Consider the following 20,979-nt stretch of genomic DNA (forward strand, 5'->3'; position numbering starts at 1 on the left):
GCGTCCGGGCAGCACGGAGCCCGCTGCCATGAAGCCAGCGTGAGTACCGGGCCGCGGGGCTGGGGCTGGCGTCTCCTCGGTCTGCACCGAGCCCCGTGCTGTCCGGGCCGCGGCCCCCAAAGTGGGAGCCCCCGCGTGGGCCGCTGAGGGGGCAGCCCGGGTGGCGGGGACCGGTCCGCGGCGCGCCCTCCGCGACTCCCCCTCACGCCGGAGTCCGGCGTCCCGCCCCGCGCCTCCCGAGGGCAGGAGAGGCCGGCCCACGTCGGGGGAGGAGGGGAACGGGGAGCCCCGGGCCGGGTGGGCTCCCGTCAGCCGGGGTGCCACCCGCCTGGCTCCGGGACCGCCGCCGCCAGCCCTTAAGGAAGTGCCCCTTTGCCGCCCGGCCGCCGGCGCGCCCAGGTTGCACTCGGCGGCGGGTGCTGCGGGCGGGGGTCGCCCCGCGGGCCGTGCCCTGGTAGTGGGGGCGCCGGGCGGCCTCCGTCCCTGGAGGGCCCTGGCCCCCCGCGAGCGCGGCGTGCTCTTCCGAGCCCAGCCGGTGGCCTGGAGGCCGAGACCAGGTGCTGTGGCGGGAGTCTGGGCCGGCTGACAGTCCCGCTCCGCCCCCGAGCGCCCAAGCCCGCATTCCTGCCCCAGACCCGGCGCCCGCGCTGCCCCGCGTCCGGACGCTCCTGGGTAAAAGCAACACTTTGCCAAACGCAGCTGGTTTTCTTAAGGGGCCGAAGTCAAAATCTTTTATCTTAAAAAAAAAAAAAAAATCGAGTTTAAGCAAAACCACAATACTTTGTACTGAAAACACTAATTTGCTTGTTTCATCTCGGCATGTGTTGAGAAAATATTTTAATGATCTGTAGTCCATGCCAATAATTACACTTAATTTTCGTGTTAAATGTTCATCTGCACTATAGATAAATGTGGGGGTTGCCTTGGAGGAAAGCCGCATGCTAGAGAAATTGGTGAAGTCAAAATATCTTTTTCTTTGGATTCTAAGAGATCAAGAAATTGCAGGTCGGAGACTAAATTTTGTCTGGGGACAAGATGATAGCTTGGAGAACTCAATAAACAATTGTTTCTTAAAAGTATAGACAGATGTTGATGAAAGAATGGATTTCCCCATCTACTTTTTTATCATTTGGTGAAGTTAATCCTTGTCAGTCTGCCTTGGCAATGGCTGTTGGAGCAGTGTGTGTGCTTGTGTGCATAGATAAATGCCTTCAAGATAAGCGTGGTCAATTATCTGCAGATTTTTCAAATTTGCAGTGCTTTTGTAAAATTGTCCTTCAAGAAAAAATGCAAGCTATTTTAAATATAGAACTATTATCTAGTACCGAAACCATCTCCTGAACCCAGTTATCCTTACTTTTGCATTGTGTGCCACAAACTTTCTTCTAATGCAGCTTATTCTTATGTTGGGGTGTAATGTTTTGGAACTGCTAAGGGAGAACTTTATAAACCCTAGGAAGGTTGTCTCTGTATGAATTACAGGTGAGGTTTTTGTATGTTATTTTGAACTGAATTTTTTTAACCTATGACCAGGAGGACTAAGACGCCCAGGAAACTTCTAGTGAAGAAAGGATCCCAAACGAGTCTTAAAGACCCAGTTGGGGTAAGGTCTCCTTATAAATATGTGTGTGTGTGTGTGTGTGTGTGTGTGTTTCTTCAGGCCTTTTCTGTCTTCTATATATACTTGGAAAGGTTGGAGATGTGGAAGCAGAGTCTGAAAACATTTAGTGAAATAGGTAAGGCTGGTTCCAGCTTTAAAATTTTGTTTCTATGGGGGATTCATAGTCCAGTAAAATGAAGTCTTTGGTTGTCAACTGCATAACTCCTATAACTAATTATAATTTGAAAAGTTAGATAATGAAAAATATTCTTCAACTGTCCTGGAGATTTCTTCCTGCTTTCTCGGAAGGCAGGGAAATTTCTGCTTGGATGAGTGTCCTCTCCCATCTTCAGAGCTGTTAAATAGTAACTGATTGCACGCTTCATAAAGACTCTGGTGTAGAACAGTTTGATTCAGTCCAGTAACTAATCATAATTGCATGTATTTCATGAGTTTCAGGCTTGGGAACTTGCTTTTAAAGGCAAATGGCAAATAAAAGAAGGTTGGTTTGCTCTGGGATATTTTTCTCTCTCTCCTTCACTGGCACTGGAATGTGTCTCTTGTTTTAAGTTGAGGGAACCAGATAATTTGCACATACAGCTGAACAGTTTTTCCTTAACCCTATCACTGATTGAGAAGTCGTGTTTTAGATGTTGCGGTTATTTGTATATATGTATATTATTATACTTATTTGTATATATTTACTTGTATATTAAATGTTAAGCTGCCAAGTTTTATTTGACATCCAATTTCAAAGAATTCTAACAGCTTTTCAAATAATTCTCCTTGTATGATGTTATTAATTTTAGAAATTTTTGTATTAACGGTAGTATATAGCTTTATTCAATTTGTGCCAGTATAATAATAGTGTAGAGAAGCTGTGTGATTTGATGCTTTTGTTATCCGAATTTGTTTTAATTCTATGTGTATTCAAAATCCCTTGTATCTGATATACCTGTTTACATCTGACAATTTCTGGTAGCAAGTTTTGGTTTTCATAGCTCTAAGTTTATATAAATCTCTTATGTTGAGAAACCAAGTGTTGGATGAATGAATGGGAAGCTTAAATGAAAAGTAGTCAACTTTCGCTCTGGAAGCACCTTCCTGTAATTTCAGGTGTACTGTAGGGTGCGCCCACTGAGCCTTCCTGATCAAGAGTGCTGCATAGAAGTGATCAATAATACAACTGTTCAGCTTCATACTCCTGAGGGTTACAGACTCAACCGAAATGGAGACTACAAGGAGGTAATTCCCATTGGAACCAAGCTGTTTTTACTTGAGATGTTCTCTCCTGAAGGGCTTTACCATTTTTTACATTTAACACAATTCATGTTTCCACTTTTTTGAAAAACTTGTTTACTTCCCTATAACCACCATATATAAAGTGTGGATAGGCATACGTTTGGTATATTTGAGTTTAGAGGATTGCTTTTACAAGTTAATTTCTTGTACTGGATTATTTAAGAGCATAGGTTAGGGATCATTTAATGAATGATTGTGCTGGGTGGCTATACACACAGACACACATACATACAATTTCATGTGCATATTAAAATAGCAATAGGCATTGTGTATTTTCATGAAGTGTTATTTTTTAGTAAAATCTTGAGCAAAGTGAGTTTAGTTCAGTTCAACAAACATTACACTAAAGCTGCAGGGCAGAAAGAGATTTTCAAAAATGAGTAAGGCACAATCCTTCCCTTTACGGGGCTTACAGCTGAGTTGGAGGCACAGATAGAAGACAGACCGGTGTGCTGAAAGAGATGGACTATGGGAATGCAAGAGGAAGCATTGATTCAGACTGTTGTCTCTACTTTCTAGCAGCCTTTCACTCTCGTGCACCCTGCTCTTGTGAGCTTGTCAGAAGCCTACCAGTGGCCTCTGGACTGCTCATATTGGATGGACACCTCTTGTCCTCATAATCTGTTTCTCAGCAGGACCATCCTTCCCGAAGCCCTCTCCTGTCTCCTGTCCAGGTCTTCATGTTCTCGGCTCTCACCGTCCACCCTTTGCGGGCTCCTCTTCCTTTTCCAACCTCTCAGTAGTGGGGTGGACTATACCCAGGGCTCTCTTCTCTACACTTTCCCACACCTTTAAATGTTGGTTATACGATAATAATTCTGGAGTTTTATCTTCAGCCTAGACCTTTTCTCACCTCTAAACTTGAACATCCACTGTCTGTATGTCATATAGGCATCTCAAATTCTACGTGTCCAAAAGAACTCTTGATTTTTTTCCCCCTTTGAATCATTTCCTCCCTCGTCTTCTCTCAGTCAATGGTAGCACCATGTGTCCCCGCTCGTATCCCATTCTATCAGTTCTGCTCCAGTGTGAAACTGTCCTTTTGTTTCTATCTCCACTGCCACCGCCTGTCTTGGCCTTGCTATTATAATTACCAAGACTAGGTGCTTCTCAAATGATCTGTGGTGAAGGAACAGCTTTTTAAGATTTTCAGTTTATCGTGACTGATACTTTCATGTAGCTTTGCCATCTGAGTTAGTCCATAGAGAAGTGATTTGATAATCTGTTCAATGAGATGAGCCTAGTGATGACATGCTGGGATGTGGCAGCCATGTCAAATGGCTACAGAAGTTTCTAAACTTACTCCAGATTTCTCTAATTCTCTCCTTCTAGGGAAACGAAACAGTTTCCAGAGGGGCACTGGCTTGCTGGCCATACTTTGAAATCTAACTGGACTGCTTGCTTCTTCTCTGAATCTTACTCTCCCAGTCCATTTTCCACAGAGCCGCCAGAGAGATCTTTTAAAGTGTAAATCTGATCTGACCCTTTCCCTGTTTAAAATCTTTCAAGGCATAAAGTCTTTAAATGGGCAAAATCCTGCTTAATTTGTTTCCTATCTATTTCTCCACGGTCATCTCTTGCTAGTCATCCAGTCCTTTGAGTTCCTTGGTTAAGCCCGGATCCTGCTTCAGGGCGGTTCTCTTGGTGTGGACTTTTCTTTCTCTTGGCTCTTATCATGGATGGCTCCTCATCTGTGGATTTCAGCTTAAACATCACCTCCTGAGAGAGAGTGTCCAGACTACCTTATCAGAAGTGGCAGTCTTCCCTGCTTCTGTCCTGGTCTGCCCTTTATGTGCTTCCTTGAAAGCACTTAGCACATCAAGAGGTATGTTTATTGTCTCTTTCCCCTGCTATAATGTAAGCTTGGGTGGGGATATGTACCTTATCTGTCCTGTTCCCCATTCAGTGAATATGGATGAAGCATGAATGAATAGTCTGGGAAGGCTTCATGGAGGAGTGGGCCTCCAAAGAAGTCAAATAATTGAGAACTGCCTTACTGTGAAGAACTTCACTTCTCTATTAGATTAATTTTGTATGTATAAGTAGACAGAAAGCTTGGTGAGGATTAGCAGTCCTCACTGCCTTGTCACAGAAGGCAGCGCTGGCCTGGAAATGGCTGGGATAGCAGTCAGCACCATAGGATTGGGCAAGTTCCTCCTCTGGGCCTTGGTTTTCTTTACTGGTAAGGAGGGGTTTGTTCACAAGAACTTGGAGGTCATCTGACTGATCTGTCAGCACTATTTTATGTGTATCCTTTCCGTTCTAAGATTCTTTGTTCTTCTTGTGAACTCTACAGCTGTTTTGCAGGATTGGAATAAAACCTTCACGAAGTGAGAGTTAGCCTAGCTGAAGCAGGTGTGTGATCTTTAACAAGTTATCAGATGAGCATAATAATAGTATGTAATCGAAGGTAAGAGTGAAATGATTCACGGCCAGGCTAAGGCAGTGCTTGGTACGTGTTGTATTAGTGTACATTTGAGTACTATTCTAGACACGTCTCCTTTTGGGGGGACAGAACTGCTCATTTTAAAAACGTAAGTGTCATGATAGTGATATCTGTACGGGTTGAATTTAAGGACAAGGGTATAAAACAGGAAAGGGGGTGCTCTTGACAAAGGCTATAATCCGTGATAAATTCTAGTGAATGCTCATGTAACAAATAGCTCAGCAAGCACTGACCTTCGTGAAGTAAAAATTGCGAAATTCAGGAAGGTCACAGAAACAACTCTAATGTCTACAATACAAAAAAACCTAAAAAATAACAAAACCAGAAATAATAGAACTTCAGGCTCTGGACAATTAGGACAATTTAGTTTACATGAAAATATATATACCTCAATCCCCAATCAAATTTTCCAAATAGGAGTTTGGTAATATTTTTGGTAATATGGTTATAGCGTTATAATAATCATATTTTGATAGAGATTTGATAATTGAAGTATTGACTTTTTTTTTTTTTTTAAAGATTTTATTTATTTGACAGACACAGCGAGAGAGGGAACACAAGCAGGGGGAGTGGGAGAGGAAGAAGCAGGCTTCCCGCGGAACAGGGAGCCCGAAGCGGGGCTCGATCCCAGGACCCTGGGATCGTGACCTGAGCCGAAGGCAGATGCTTAACGACTGAGCCACCCAGGCGCCCCCAACTGAACACATTTAAACGGGTGTATTTCTAGCTTAGATAGAGTGAAATTCCATTCATATGCTTTTTATTTTTTTCTTCTTCTTCACAGACTCAGTATTCATTTAAACAAGTATTTGGCATTCATACCACCCAGAAGGAACTCTTTGATGTTGTGGCTAATCCCTTGGTAGATGACCTCATTCATGGCAAAAATGGTATGATTATTGGAGTTTTTGTTACATTTTCTTTTTTGTCCCCCTCTGAAAAAACTTTTTTGATACTTACATATTTGGTTTTGTTTGGCCTTGAATTCAGATTTGCTTTGTTAGGGTGGTATAAAACCTGCTTTTTAAAATTTCTAATTTTTATTTAAGTAGGCTCCACCCTGGGCGTGGAGCCTAATGAAGGGCTTGAACTCACCAACCTGAGATCAAGACCTAAGCTGAGATTAAGAGTCGGATGCTTTACCGACTGAGCCACCCAGGCGCCCCTAAATCCTGCTTTTTTTGAGCTGGTTAATTTTAAGTGTTTCTTAATACAATGAAGAAATATTAAAAGTGGAGGACTTTTAAGATATAACCCAGTGTGACTTTCAAAATATAACTCCATGTAACTTGCTACATTGTAGGTCTCCTTTTCACATATGGTGTGACAGGAAGTGGAAAAACTCACACGATGACTGGTTCTCCAGGAGAAGGAGGTCTGCTTCCTCGTTGTTTGGACATGATCTTTAACAGTATAGGGTCATTTCAAGCTAAACGATACGTAAGTGTAATTTCACTTGAGGGCATAGGGACCAAGAGACCTGTGGATACAGTAGTGTTAAAGGAAAAATAATTCACTGGATACATTTTGAAACCTTAAGTAGTAAATGTTTCTTATTTCTCAAATATGTTTCTTGCTCCTTAAGTCAAATTCTTAAAAAATCATGGTCCGATTTTTACCCCCACTTCAGGTTTTTAAATCTAATGACAGGAATAGCATGGATATACAGTGTGAAGTTGACGCCTTGTTAGAACGGCAGAAAAGAGAAGCCATGCCCAATCCAAAGACTCCCTCTAGCAAGTAAGTAATTACATTCAATGTGACACTAGCCTAAGGGGAACCCTGTCTGGTGGCTTTCTCAGGCATAGGGAATGATGAACATGAAGGGGAGTTGGTCTGACAGTTGACTGTAGTGAGATCAGAGTTGAGGAATGTTCTTCATTAAGTTTATTTGCTCAGATGTTCTCTTTGGTTTTGAGCACATGGTCCTTGAATTTCTATTTAGAGAAAGTGCCACTCTGGGTGGGAGAGGGTAGAAAAGCTGGTGTTGTGTATCTATAAGGACATGGGTGGGGGGTGGGGCGTGGTACTGTTGGCCGACCATGAGTATCAATGGATGGCTTTGTGCATTTCTGCTTGCAGTGACAGGTCTTTTAACTTAGGTCTTTTAGTTTCTCCTTGAGATCATTTACTTTTGATACTGACTCAGTGGGAAAGAACAGACTTTTTGGCTTTTTTCTTTTTTCAGACGACAAGTAGACCCAGAGTTTGCAGATATGATAAATGTACAAGAATTCTGCAAAGCAGAAGAGGTTGATGAAGATAGCGTCTATGGTGTATTTGTCTCTTATATTGAAATATATAATAATTACATATATGATCTATTGGAAGAGGTGCCGTTTGATCCCATAAAGCCTAAGTAAGTAGTGAAGAGAGTCCCATGTTAGCTGCTTAACCTTGGGGAAGCCACTTTACCTCAGTGAGCCTTAGTTTTCTCAGTGATAAATGGTGATAATGCTTTTGTTTTCACAATGAAATGAAACTTGTATATCATGCAGTTGGTGTTCAGTGCATAGTTTTATTCTTCACCAGACATGCAGCTATATTAGGGAACCAGTGGGTTAAGCCATCTAAGGAGAAGAGAGACCTGAATACTCATCTTAGACATTACTTTTGAGAACTCTTGGCCTTGGGGCTGTATTTTGAGAAGGACTGTAATTGTGTAAGGAAGTGTCCTTGTGGGGTTACCTTTCAAGAACCTAACACTTAGTGTTGGGAGTTCATAGCCACGTTAACCATCTGTGGTTGGTAATCTACAGAGCAGAGACCAAAGCTGTTGTCCATACAACTAATACAGATCTTTCATCCCTGATTAATGTGAAGTTACATTTGTATCATCATTCCACCAGAGTTAAAAGACAACTCCTTAGATTTCCTTGGGTCTTGGCTGGCTCAGACTGAAGAGCAGTTACAGCCTGGCATCACCGTCTGTGTTTGTGCCAGAGCGGACTCTGGAGGCTCATTTCATATTAGTAGCTTGTTCTTGAGTTGATGGTTTTGTTCTTAAGCTAAATGTTTATCTTCAGTGCTGTCTTTGTTAGGGCCTCTCAGAACATAAATAATATGAAGACTAACTGAACATTATTGGAGAAACAGCTGGTTATTTAGAAAACCATGAGACTGAGAACGGGTTTAATAAATTACATTAAGCAATTTATGGATTACTTCCTTTCCCATTTGTTTCAGAGTATCAGTTGTGTGTACTCACTTTCCTCAACTTTTGTGATGTCATTCGTTGCTATACCAATCCATTTCACTTTTTTGCGCATGTGCCAAGTTTCTGTTTGGTTTGTTTTAAATGAGATTATTTTCAAAGAAGCCTATCTTGGTTTTAGTCTTACAAAAGGAAGACTGACAAATGTGCCTTGCATGCCTTGTAACCTTTCTGGTAACTCCTTGAATGAACTCACTGGGTGCATATTTGGCACTGAATTCAGATTTAATTGGTTAAGGTGGTGTTTATTCTGCTTTTTTGAGCTGGTTAACTTGAAAATATGATAAGTATTATAAGTAGAGGGTTTTTAAGAGCTGACTCATCGTGACCGTCACTACTGTGGACTGAGCCTGGCTGCTGTAGAAACAGTAACTTACACCTTATTCCTTTGGTAGGTGGAACAGTTGCAGCACGCCCATGAGGAACACAGAGTTTGTGTATGTGATGACATTGACTCTTTCCTTAAGGAGAAAGGGTGCAGTTATACTAGTGGCTGGCGTCTGTGGCATGTTTGCATGTAGGTGGTTTTTCGCGGGCTGGCTGCTACCTCTAAGCCCCTCCCTGCTGCCTGGGGAATCTGCCCTGTACTGAGTGATGGTGGCTGGCACACATTTCTACCCCCACCGCTCACGAGACTGAGACCCAGCAGGCTTTCTATCTTTATCCTACTGTGCAGATCAAAACCTGACCAGCCACTTTGAAAAGATTGCCACTCCTAGTATATACCAAACTCTTTCTGAATTTGTCTTTTGCTGACTCTGATGTGAGAACCAGCTCTCTGTTGATCTTTAAAATTAGGGAAAGGCTAGATTTTGATGCTTAACCTGTGCATGTGATGTTGCTATAATACTGTTTTGTTCTCTACTTGTTTAGTGTTTTGTGTGCTTTATTAGAACAAATTAGAGCAAAGCTTCTAGAACATAGATTCCTGTGACCTCGTTATGTAACTAATCCTGACTATATACCCTTATACTTACCCAAATTTCCTATTTTTTTGGAGCTCTTGCCTAGGCCTATTCCTATGGTAAGAATCGATGTCATGTGGCCTGGCATTTTAGTTCTAGTCTTAAGCTGAGATATTAGGATCTCATCATTTAGGAGACTGATGTCTTTTTCTTTCTCACAGACCGCCACAATCTAAATTGCTTCGTGAAGATAAGAACCATAACATGTATGTTGCAGGATGTACAGAAGTAGAAGTGAAATCTACTGAGGAGGCTTTTGAAGTTTTCTGGAGAGGTCAGAAATGGAGCTAAAATTAGGAAAATCTGAAACAATAAATATAATCCTGAGAGTTGCTACTATAATTTGATGGCAGTACTTTGTCGTAGAAAGCATGTATACTGTAATGACTGAGTTCAGGTTTGATCAATGATGTCTCTTATCACAGGCCAGAAAAAGAGACGTATTGCTAACACACATTTGAATCGTGAGTCCAGCCGTTCCCATAGCGTGTTCAACATTAAATTAGTTCAGGCTCCCTTGGATGCGGATGGAGACAATGTCTTACAGGTAAATTTGTAGTGTGTGGAGTTCTTCTTGTTTTAACTGAACCCTGAGTTTTTGGAACTAGAGTTAAATCAGGGAAGTTTGACTGCAATGAAGACTATTCTAGAATTATTAAATGTGGGTGATGACATTTAAAAATTGTTCCATTAGAGAGTGTAGTTTTGGGAAGCTGGCTATTGAATCTGAGAACCTGGAATTTTGCTGTGAAAAAGGTTTATAAATCTTTTATAAATCTCTTTAATAGAGGAGGTAAAATGAGTATGTATGAGTCATTATTTTATCTCTGAAGACTCATTTTTTTTTTTTTTAATTTTTTTTTTATTCTTATGTTAATCCCCTTACAACATTAGTTTTAGATGAAGTGTTCCATGATTCATTGTTTGTGCACAACACCCAGTGCTCCATGCAGAATGTGCCCTCCTAAATACCCACCACCAGGCTAACCCATCCTCCCACCCCCCTCCCCTCTAGAACCCTGTTTGTTTTTCAGAGTCCATCATCTCTCATGGTTCGTCTACCCCTCCGATTTCCCCCACTTCATTCTTCCCCTCCCGCTACCTTCTTCTTTGAAGACTCATTTTGTATGTGGGAATTCAGTTAATGGTTTTAAAATGTCAGCGGTTAACTTTCCAGGGTAGGTATGGTTTAGGAGATGACAATTCTAAATTATTCTTCTCTTGGCTGATAGGCCAGTAGGGCTCCCATTTGCCGAACATCCTTTACTGCTGGGCCTGTCACACTACAAGGCTTACATCAATTAGTAAAAGCATTTGAGCTGAATAGGAATCATTTAATAACTTTAAGCTATTAAAGTGTAATTCCATGTGAACATTATCATGAAGGTTTCCGCATGTCATGAGAAGATGGTACGGCAGCGTACTGAAGACCACCAGGATTTGAATTCTGAGTCCTATTAATTTGCCAGCTGTCTGACCTATTATAAACTCTTTATAATGTTGTGAGGATTAAAGGAGGCAATGTATCTAGAGTTCTTAGGCCAGTGCCTGACTTAACACAGAGTCAGCATTTATAAATGTTAGCTAGAAAATGCTTGTAAGTCAAGCCTCCATATACACTTGCTGTCCTTTGAACACCTCTAATATTACAGATCAGTTATGTACCTCTCACTTTTCATTTCTTATACAATTAGAGTATTATGAAATTTTTCGATTATAAAATTGTTAAGTATCTAGTTATAGAAAAATTTAGGATAGGCCTGTTCTAGACTCACTACTTAGCAGACATGGATTGAGATCTTGCGCATGAGGTGCTGTGCAGGGTGCTAGAGATGAGAACATTGGTTGACAGGCAGTCCCTGCTTTCATGGAGCTTAGAGTATAATGTGGAAGACCAGACAATGGGCAAGTCATCATCACTACCATGAGTATATTGAGCACATGCTCTTAGCAGACTCTTCCCCCAAACCCTGTATCGTTTGGCCCTACTGTTTTGATTTGTGCAAACGTGATATTCATAAGACTTAATGATTTGTTGACTGGAATATATTTAAAGAACATTGTAAACCAGTTATACCTTATGTTATTGGCATTACGATCTTTCCTTCAGGAAAAGGAACAAATCACTATAAGCCAGTTGTCCCTGGTAGATCTTGCTGGAAGTGAAAGAACGAACCGGACAAAAGCAGAAGGGAACAGATTACGTGAAGCTGGTGAGCACAGCATAGTACTGATTGATTGCTACAACTTTCAGAAACTTGCAATGCCAGGCTGTCATCTGCTTATTGATAGGTGGTTTAAGCATAATTGCCTTCAATTTTGGTAATTTAGAGGCTTAGTGGTCATTGCTGTTTCTTTAGTAATGCTGGTTTGGTATCAGTATGTTACAATACACTGACTTCTTGAAGAATAAGGGTAAGTGATTAAAATAAATATAAAGCAAGTTATATTCATATTGTATCTATTGTCAGTAAACTACTAGATCCTTAAAATTAAGTGATTTAACAGTGATTCCAACATTCATACTGGTGAAAATTAGCTTTTAGAGGTGGGAAAAATCTTTGAACACAAAGCGGATTGGAAGGAAATCTGTGTTTTTTTGTGTTTGTTTTTTTTTAATCTTTCATTAGTGTAGCCATTCATGTTATGTTTTACATAATAGCATTTATGGAGTGTGTACTGTGCACTAGTATTTGAACACTCGTCCAGTCTGGGGGGGTGTGTAAGGGGAAGTTTAGGGGGGAAACTCATGAAGTTGACACTTCAATTGAGCGAGCTATATGGAAGATAGGGTTAAAGTCATCCTTGACAGAGGAGGCAGCCACTTGTAAACTGAGAATATGGCAGGGTCAAGGTCCCTGAAGTGGAAGGGTGTGGGTTGGTGACCCATGACAACTGAGGCGGCAGAGCAAGGCAAGGCCAAGAGGACTCTTGTCTGTCATATTAAAAAGTCTGAATTTTGTCCTGAAGGAATAATGGTGGTTGCCAATTATTAAAGGACTAGTGTGTATCTCAGTATTAACAATGCCTGGGCTCCATTTCTTGATTCTGACCTTTCAGGATTGTGTCATACCCATTTTTCAGATGAGGAAATGGGTTGGGAGAAGTTATGTAATTTTCCTAAGACTGGAGCCTGAGTTTAAACCGAGGTTGGCTGGATTCTCAACACTGTGTCTTCCTATGGTTATACAGCCTCCCCTTAAAGTCAACAAAGAATTAGTCTTTTAGAAAGATTGTTTTCCCATATAGAGAATTAATGTACCGAGGCAGGTCTAGAGATAGGAAGAGCAGTTGGGAGCCTTTTGCAGTAATTCAGAGGAGCAATCTTGTACCCTGGAGGCAAGGGTGCGAGAAAAGTGAGAGCTAGTTAGGAAGTCGAACTGCATGTGGACAGGAAGCAGGAGGGGAGGGCAGATCCAAGATCTTGGCTGAGAGAGCAGTTTGAGGTGCCGGTGTGGGCCATTACAGCGTTTGTGCTGGAGTGTTCAGCTTATTCCAGTTCAAGTGCCTAGTCACTGGATGTACACGCATTTGCAAGGAGAGAGATTTGACTTGAGGTGTATAGGTTTAGGTTTTGCCAATATGATGGAAGCAACAGAGGAGATGAGATTATTCATGGAGGACACATGGGAACAGGCTGAGGGCAAAGCCTTGAGGAACAGATGCTTGAGGTGATTGATTTGAAGAGCCTGGGAAGGAGAAAGAAGGTGATAGCTAAGTGAGATGACAAAAAAAGCTCCACATTATATATGTGTATATGAGACAGAGAATCTGGAAACCAGGTCATGAGAGGAAGGATTCACCTTGATGGGCAGAGGTTTATCTCAGTGGAAGAAAGTAGAAGCTTGAGGGTTTTGATGCTTTGGGAAAAAACCAGAAAGGACTAGCATTGTTGATATGGATGGGGAACAGGTCACAGGTGGGACAAAAACGAGGGCGTGAGCATGGGAAGAAGAGGAGATTGTGGTTGGGGCACAGGTTTCTAGAGGTGGTGCGGTTCTGAGTGATAAAGATGTGGGGTGTGGGCATAGCTGTGCGGCTCCCATGGTGAAGAGAGAGACTGACTGGAGTTGAGGGAGTGGGGGTCCTCTGGCAGCATGTTAGAGTAGTCCTCACCGACACCAGAATGACCTAGGAGCAGGCGTGTGGGGGAACATGGAAGGGCAGCAGTTAGGGACTAGGAGAATGTTGCTGGCCTCCTCTGCTCACCATCCTTATAAAATGTCAGGCTTCAGAAAACAAGCAATTTACACTTGGGCTGCAGCAGGGAGCACTGTCCTTCTGACAGTTAGAGGGTAAGCCTGCAGGGCTTTGCACCATGACTGCATGGACACTTCACAGAATAATCCTGAGTGAATAACATAAAATACACAGGATTACAGAGGAAACTGATTAGATGGAAATGTGTTTTAAAAGAGGGAGAAAGAGCGCATGAGCAGGGGGCGGGGCAGAGGGAGAGGGAGAAGCAGACTCCCTGCTCAACAGGGAGCATAATGTGGGGCTCGATCCCAGGACCTTGAGATCATGACCTGAGCTGAAGTCAGACACTTAACTGATTGAGCCACCCAGGTGCAACCCACCCTCCCCCTTTTAAAGTAAGCTCCATGCCCAGCGTGGAGCTCAAGGCAGGGCTTGAACTCACGACCCTGAGATCAAGAACTGAGCTGCTATCAAGAGGTGAATGCCTGGGGTGCTTGGGTTGCTCAGTTGGTTGGGTGTCTGACTCTTGGTTCAGCTCAGGTCACGATCTCCTGGTCATGAGATCGAGCCCCACGTCAGGTTCCACGCTCAGCAGGGAGTCTGGGCTTGAGATCCTCTCCCTCTCCCTCTACCCCTTACCCTGCTGGTACTCTCTCTGAAATAAATAAATCAATCTTAATAAAAAAGAGTCTGATGGCTGACTGAGCCACCCAGGTGCCCCCCCAAAAGTATTCTTAAGGCATTTGTCACTACAATAATTTACATGCTTCTTTATTAATGCCTTAATTAAAGATGAACCAGTAGGTCTTATAACTACATAATTTCAAAGTAGTAATGAATATAAATATCTTGATCAGCAATAAACTGTAATATGCTGTAAAATTACCTATGATTTGTACTGACAAAAATCACAGGCACCACTAATATTTTTGGCCTACATTCATAATTGAAAGGAACTGCTAAATTTCAGAAGTCAGGAAAAAATAAAGGTATAATTTATTTCTCATCCAAGTATGCAGACTTCCTGAAACATATCCATGGACAACATGGGCCCCATGTTAAGAAACCCTGGCAATTAGTGAGAGATGGGTAGAGCTCTCTGTGAAAGGTGTGAGGATGTAGTGAAGTCTGTTAACAGGAATTTGGGTTCCAGAGAGCACAGTGGAAGCAGGAAGGACACCGGGAGTTGGGGTCAAGGAAGAGGAATCATGAATCATGGGACAATATGGAGGCACAGATGAGCTCTGTGTTTTGAGAGGTGACCAAGGATGAGAGCACGGTGGGGGTTAGCTGATGTATTTGGGGGTCTCTGCAAGTGAGATCTCCTGCATTACTGGACGCTTGATGAAGTCACGCTTGCCTTGGCTCAGAAGTCCAAACAGGAGTGGTCAGAAGTAACAGCTATGTTGCCTTAGTAATCTTGTTTGGGGGCGACTGGCTGGCTCAAGTACAGCATGTGACTCTTGACCTCAGGGTTGTGAGTTCGAGCCCCACATTGGGTGTAGAGATTACTTAGAAATAATAAAATCTTAAAAAAAAAAAAAAAAAAATCCTTGTTTGGATGTGGAGGGGACAGAGTTAGCTGGATCCTAACACACATGACTGTTGGAAACAGGAGACCCTCTGGGTGCTGGGGGGACTTCAGTGCTGATGAAGCCTGAAATTGTCATGCTTTTGAGATAATATTTTAATATGAGGATATTAAACATCTGCATCTAATATACTTTCATAGAATTTAAGATTTGGACGAAACTTTATGGGCCATGAAGTATATAATGTTGCATTCCATGGACAGTCGTTTTGATAGAATCCTTGAAGGATGGTGTTCAACCCCCTCTTGAAACACTGCTATTAAAATACTCCTGAAATACTGCCAGGCCATGTGAGGACAGCTCCTTAGACTGAGCCACTAAAACCTGTTAGTTGTAATTTCCATATAGTATTTCTATGAAGTGGGGATTTTATAGGCAGACAGACCACACTGTAGCTACTCTATTGTTTTCAAATGTCTCCTGTTTATATTTTCCTGTCAGGTAACATTAATCAGTCATTAATGACGCTAAGAACGTGTATGGAAGTCCTGAGAGAGAACCAAATGTACGGAACTAACAAAGTAAGCAAGAGCCTGTCAACCATCATTTGTAGAGCTCTGTTTGTGTGCATTCTTGTGCCTTATATATTTGGGTTTGAATGTATTTACAGATGGTTCCATACCGAGATTCAAAGTTAACCCATCTGTTCAAGAACTACTTCGATGGGGAAGGTAAAGTACGCATGATCGTGTGTGTGAATCCAAAGGCTGAAGACTATGAAGAGAGCTTGGTAATTTTGATATATTTATCTTATAAAGTCTCAGAGTTTCTATGGAGAAAACAACTATTTGGATGTGAAGAATGACATTTTAAATATTTTTAAAACTGATACAGAACCATTAGTTACAGAAATGAACTAATGACCAATTTATTATCTCATTAAGTATTTTCTGAAGGACTTGAATATGCTGATTTAGAAAAACAAAAACAAAAAACCCCCCTCTGATGTGTTTTGTATCTTAGCAAGTCATGAGATTTGCAGAAGTGACCCAAGAAGTTGAAGTGGCAAGACCAGTGGACAAGGCAATATGTGGTTTGACGCCTGGAAGGAGATACAGAAACCAGGCTCGGGGAGGTCCAGTTGGAGATGGTATGATTTGGTGTCACATCACGTGCACACTCACATCTGTCAGTCTCTCCTTCCTTAAGATCGATTTCACATTAGAGAACTACTACTTACTTCCCTCCCTCTCAAGAACCAAGTGCAAGAAAAAGAACCAAAGTATAAATGAGATAAATGAGTTTTCTTTTGTTACATACTGTAACCCTTTTTTTCCCCACTTTTCCTTTTTTATACCTCATTTTTAAGGAAGTATGATTGTGACAACTCAAGAAAGTACATGGCTCATTGAACTGGGGGTTATTCTAATCACAAGTATTTAAGATATTTAAATAAGCTTTCTCTCCTGTGTAACTTGTAATTTTTTATAATTCAACGCAGAACCATTGGTTACAGAAGTGGTTTTACAGAGTTTTCCACCTCTGCCATCCTGTGAACTTCTGGATATCAACGACGAGCAGACTCTTCCCAGGCTGATCGAGGCATTAGAGAAACGACATCACCTACGGCAGATGATGATCGATGAGTTTCACAAACAATGTAAGGGCCAAAAGCGGTCTGCGATCATTTCAGCTCCAGAAATTTTAACGAATCTGAGATCTTTAAGGAAGGGTTGTTTCTGCACTTTGTAGTGTTCAAGGCATTGTTCAATTAGACTGACAAGGAACTTTCCCACAGGTCATAAAACAGAAGAAACCGGTGGGTGTGTATTCTCTCCCTTTTTAAAATCTACAGTGATGGACACAAAGGAGTAATAGCTACTTTGCTTTCGGTTCCTACTGGTTACTTACTTTGGCAAGGCACTTCATAAATATTACATATTAAGGACTGTCTTTGGGCAAATGACTTCGTCTTCCATTTCTTGGTCTCCCTATCTGCAAAATGAGGATTTTAACTGTTCTTACTTCAGAGGGTATTGTGGGAATGAGGTAATATGTGAGAATCATGTAGAACAGTGAACAAACAGCCTGGTACATACAAGTGCTCAGTGAGCAGGTCTACGATTTTTATCATCATCAATTCATTTGCATCTTCAGAGGAAAGGTGTGAGGTAAGTGGTATCTATAGCCCCGTTTTGAAAGGAGGACATGTGCTCAGAAAAATTAAGTAACTTGCCCAAGTCACATAACTAGTAATTGGTGTACCAGGGATTTCAAGTCCGAACAATCCTGAATCTGTTATTTCTGTTTTTGCATTTGTTTTGAAGCAAATTACTTACCTGTAAGGGCTGACAAGGAATGCCAGAGTGCAAAATGAAAGACTCCGTGTTTTTCAGTAAAAACCAGCCTCTAGGAATATCTCTCATGTAGATTTGGGAACCAAACTCTTGATTTCCTTCTCAACGTGTTTTCTGCTACAGACTGACCCTCATGATTTGCTGAATAGCTACATACCGGTTAGGAAAAGTTGATTTCACTGGTTATTTTGGAATTGGGAGTAAACGGCCTCCATGTTTTTGTTTCAGCTATTACGTTTAAAGCGTTGTTGCAAGAGTTCGACAGTGCTGTTTTAAATAAAGAAAACTACATTCAAGGAAAACTAAATGAAAAAGAAAAGGTGATCTCAGGACAGAAATTGGAAATAGAACGACTGGAGAAGAAAAACAAAACTTTAGAGTATAAGGTTTGTTTTGGCATGACTGAGTGGATGTGCGTGCTGGCAGGTTAGCACTGCTTTGTGTGACCTAGTGTTCGCCCTCCCGGCCTTTCACCACTGCTGACTGAGGGAGAGGCAGCACCCGGCTGCCTACAGAAGAAGAAATGTGAGTGAAGAGCTTCAGAGGGGTAATATACTCTTTAATTTTCTGAGTTAGACTTTACCAACTGGAGAGAATGTTTTTGGACCAAACAAGTGAGTTTTTAGAGGGCTTTCATGAATTTAGCTCTGGTTATGGCTTGCTTTTTGACTTAGGATGATAGGTTTGTTCTTTTATTTACTGAGTATCATTTACTCATTCTAGACAGAAACTCATCTCAACCAAGTGTTCTCTCTTCTGAAAACAGCCTTAAAAACAAAATTCAGGTCTAATTTTAGGGGAAAATCATTTTCACATGAAGTCAATTAAAGCTTCGTCTTTTCTGTGAGGACCTTGTTTAGAAGTTCTAACTTCTAGGAATGGAGGTGGGAATTCAGATGAAATTGTAGAGGGAACTGTTTTCTCCATGATTTTTCTTTCCGCAACTATGCCCGCATGAGCAAATCACGAAAGCGGTTAGTTCACAGCTACATGCAGTGTTTATGAGCCAGATCCTGAACAGAACGGTCTGCCTTCCCAGATTGAGATTTTAGAGAAGACAACTACGATCTATGAAGAAGATAAGCGCACTCTGCAACAGGAACTCGAGACTCAGAACCAGAAACTCCAGCGGCAATTTTCTGACAAACGCAGACTGGAAGCCAGGCTGCAAGGCATGGTGACGGAAACGACCATGAAGTGGGAGAAAGAATGCGTGAGTGTCGCCCCCGCGGTGCTTACCTCTGGGACGAGGGCTGATTTCCACCCGCCGTGTTCTGAATCGTGTTCCCAGGCCTAGGGTTTTGGTGGCGGCGGCAGCAGGAGCCTCTGTTCAGTCCATCCCGTTTCCTTTCTCTGCCCTTAAAATGCACGACGAGGCGTGCTGGACTCCGGGAGGCCGGTCATTCTTAGGACACGGGGTGGCTTGGTGGTTGGGTGCGTGCGTTTGGTGTGACTGAATTAGAGATGTGTCCCTGTCGCTAACCTAGGAGCGCCGGGTGGCAGCCAAGCAGCTGGAGATGCAAAATAAACTCTGGGTCAAAGATGAGAAACTGAAACAACTGAAGGCTATTGTTACGGAACCCAAAGCCGAAAAGCCAGAGAGACCCTCTCGGGAGCGGGACCGGGAAAAAGGCACTCAAAGAGCTGTCTCCCCGTCACCAGTACCTGTAAGTTCTTCGTGGCTGGGGAGTCACGTGCACTAGAGAAAATCCGTTCAGGTTAGGTAACTTTCTAGGACGCTCCCTTTGTTGTTTTAGATTACTTACTGTATTTCTCCACCTTCGCTATGTAAATATTTCTCAGTTTAGCCTAAACACAAATCTAGTGCAAATTCAGAAGAAAACATTGAGTAACTCAGTAAAAATAATTCTAGCATGTGCTAAAATGACAGAATAGCCGTGACTTGTTTCTCTCGGTGTTTCAGTCTTGCTCATTAATTTCTCTTCCATTTTTTTAGCTTTCTGGTAACTATATTGCTCAGATTCCCACCGGCCAGCAGCTCCTGGGCCAGCCGCAGCTACGCAGGCGCTCTAACTCTTGCAGCAGCATTTCTGTAGCTTCCTGTATTTCGGAATGGGAGCAGAAAATGCCTCCGTACAGCACACCTGTCCGTGTCACCTCTATTGCAAGGCGTAGGCAGCAGGAGCCAGGACAAAGTAAAACTTGTGTCGTGTCAGACAGAAGGCGAGGCATGTACTGGACGGAAGGCAGGGAGGTGGTTCCCACACTGAGAAATGAGGTAGAGCTAGAAGAGGACCACTGCTGCAGGGTCAGTGCTGGTGTTCTCCGAAAGCATCGCAGCCGGAGCGTCGAAGCTCGGGGCTTGGTGGGGGCTTCTGTGACTTGATTCATTCAGAAGGTTCAATGGAAAGAGGGGCGAACTCGAAATATAAACAAGGTCTAATCTTTCTGTTAGTTACTTTGGAAAATCACCCTGAACTTGAGGCCTAGCTCTTCATCTGAAATAGCTGTCACACATCTGGCCACCGCGAGGCCGCCAGCGAACACGGGTCAGTGGGGCGCATCCCAGAGTAATCTGGGCTTTTCGTTTGCATAAGCTAATGAGCAGCCACAAAATCAGCGCACGAGGGTCTCAGAGCACATTTTCCCTTTTTTCCTTGTTTTCCTTCCTCAGATTTTTTGCTGTTTTTGAACTTTTATTTTTAAAGTTATTTTCTCAAACTTCTTTTGAAAAGTTTCAAACTCAAAAGTTGAGTTACCTTACCTCTTACCTAGATTTACCAATTGTCATTTATATAGATATGTAATCATTTTTTCCTTGAACTTCTGAAAGGAAGTCCCTACCCTCTGTGACACTTCATCCCTACTAAGGACATTGTCCTGTATAAACAGTCTTTATCAAATCTAAGAAAGTTAACATTAATTGAATAAATATCCTCTATTTTTAATCTATGGTCCTAACAAAGTCAATGCCCTGCATGTGGTTATTATGTATCTTCAATCTTTTTTTTTTTTTTTTAAAGATTTTATTTATTTATTCATGAGAGACAGAGGCAGAGGGAGAAGCAGGCTCCCCGCAGAGCAGGGAGCCCGATGCGGGACTCGATCCCAGGACCCTGGGATCATGACCTGAGCCGAAGGCAGACGCTTAACCGACTGAGCCACCCAGGCGTCCCAATCTTCAATCTCTTTTAATATAAAATAGTCTCCCGGCCACACACTTTTTTTGATTTTCATGACCTTGACTGTTTTTGAATAGTCCAGGCCTGTTGTTTTGTAACTACTGAAGGTTTGCATGTCCAGTAAATTGTTTTTAATCTCAAGACCTTTATCTCAACCTATAAGGGCTCGGCCTCAGTTAAGGGTGTTTAAAGAAATTCACGCTTAAATTCTCTTCTTAAG

At 42.2% G+C, this 20,979-nt stretch overlaps 1 protein-coding gene across 4 annotated transcripts in view; it reads left to right on the forward strand.

Moving 5' to 3' along the window:
• The window catches only part of KIF23 (kinesin family member 23), a 26,904-nt gene continuing 5,925 nt past the window's right edge, over positions 1-20,979 (forward strand). The window contains exons 1-19 of one of the 4 annotated variants that reach the window (XM_034993616.1): positions 1-39; positions 1,534-1,603; positions 2,717-2,845; positions 6,133-6,238; positions 6,652-6,788; positions 6,979-7,088; positions 7,537-7,707; positions 8,958-8,999; positions 9,689-9,801; positions 9,953-10,074; positions 11,638-11,740; positions 15,761-15,840; positions 15,930-16,049; positions 16,283-16,409; positions 16,761-16,919; positions 17,845-18,002; positions 18,656-18,829; positions 19,104-19,283; positions 19,574-19,885. In XM_034993616.1, coding sequence (XP_034849507.1) covers positions 29-39; positions 1,534-1,603; positions 2,717-2,845; positions 6,133-6,238; positions 6,652-6,788; positions 6,979-7,088; positions 7,537-7,707; positions 8,958-8,999; positions 9,689-9,801; positions 9,953-10,074; positions 11,638-11,740; positions 15,761-15,840; positions 15,930-16,049; positions 16,283-16,409; positions 16,761-16,919; positions 17,845-18,002; positions 18,656-18,829; positions 19,104-19,283; positions 19,574-19,885 — 2,424 coding nt within the window. In that variant the 5' untranslated portion in view covers positions 1-28. Of the gene's footprint in view, positions 40-1,533; positions 1,604-2,716; positions 2,846-5,109; positions 5,258-6,132; positions 6,239-6,651; positions 6,789-6,978; positions 7,089-7,536; positions 7,708-8,957; positions 9,000-9,688; positions 9,802-9,952; positions 10,075-11,637; positions 11,741-15,760; positions 15,841-15,929; positions 16,050-16,282; positions 16,410-16,760; positions 16,920-17,844; positions 18,003-18,655; positions 18,830-19,103; positions 19,284-19,573; positions 19,886-20,979 lie in introns of those variants that run through there. The other 3 variants (XM_034993617.1, XM_034993618.1, XM_034993619.1) reach the window with 3 other exon arrangements.

Source organism: Mirounga leonina, unplaced genomic scaffold (assembly GCF_011800145.1).
Source record: "Mirounga leonina isolate KUSES-001 unplaced genomic scaffold, KU_Mleo_1.0 Mir_91, whole genome shotgun sequence".
In the NCBI taxonomy this organism is placed as follows: domain Eukaryota; kingdom Metazoa; phylum Chordata; class Mammalia; order Carnivora; family Phocidae; genus Mirounga; species Mirounga leonina.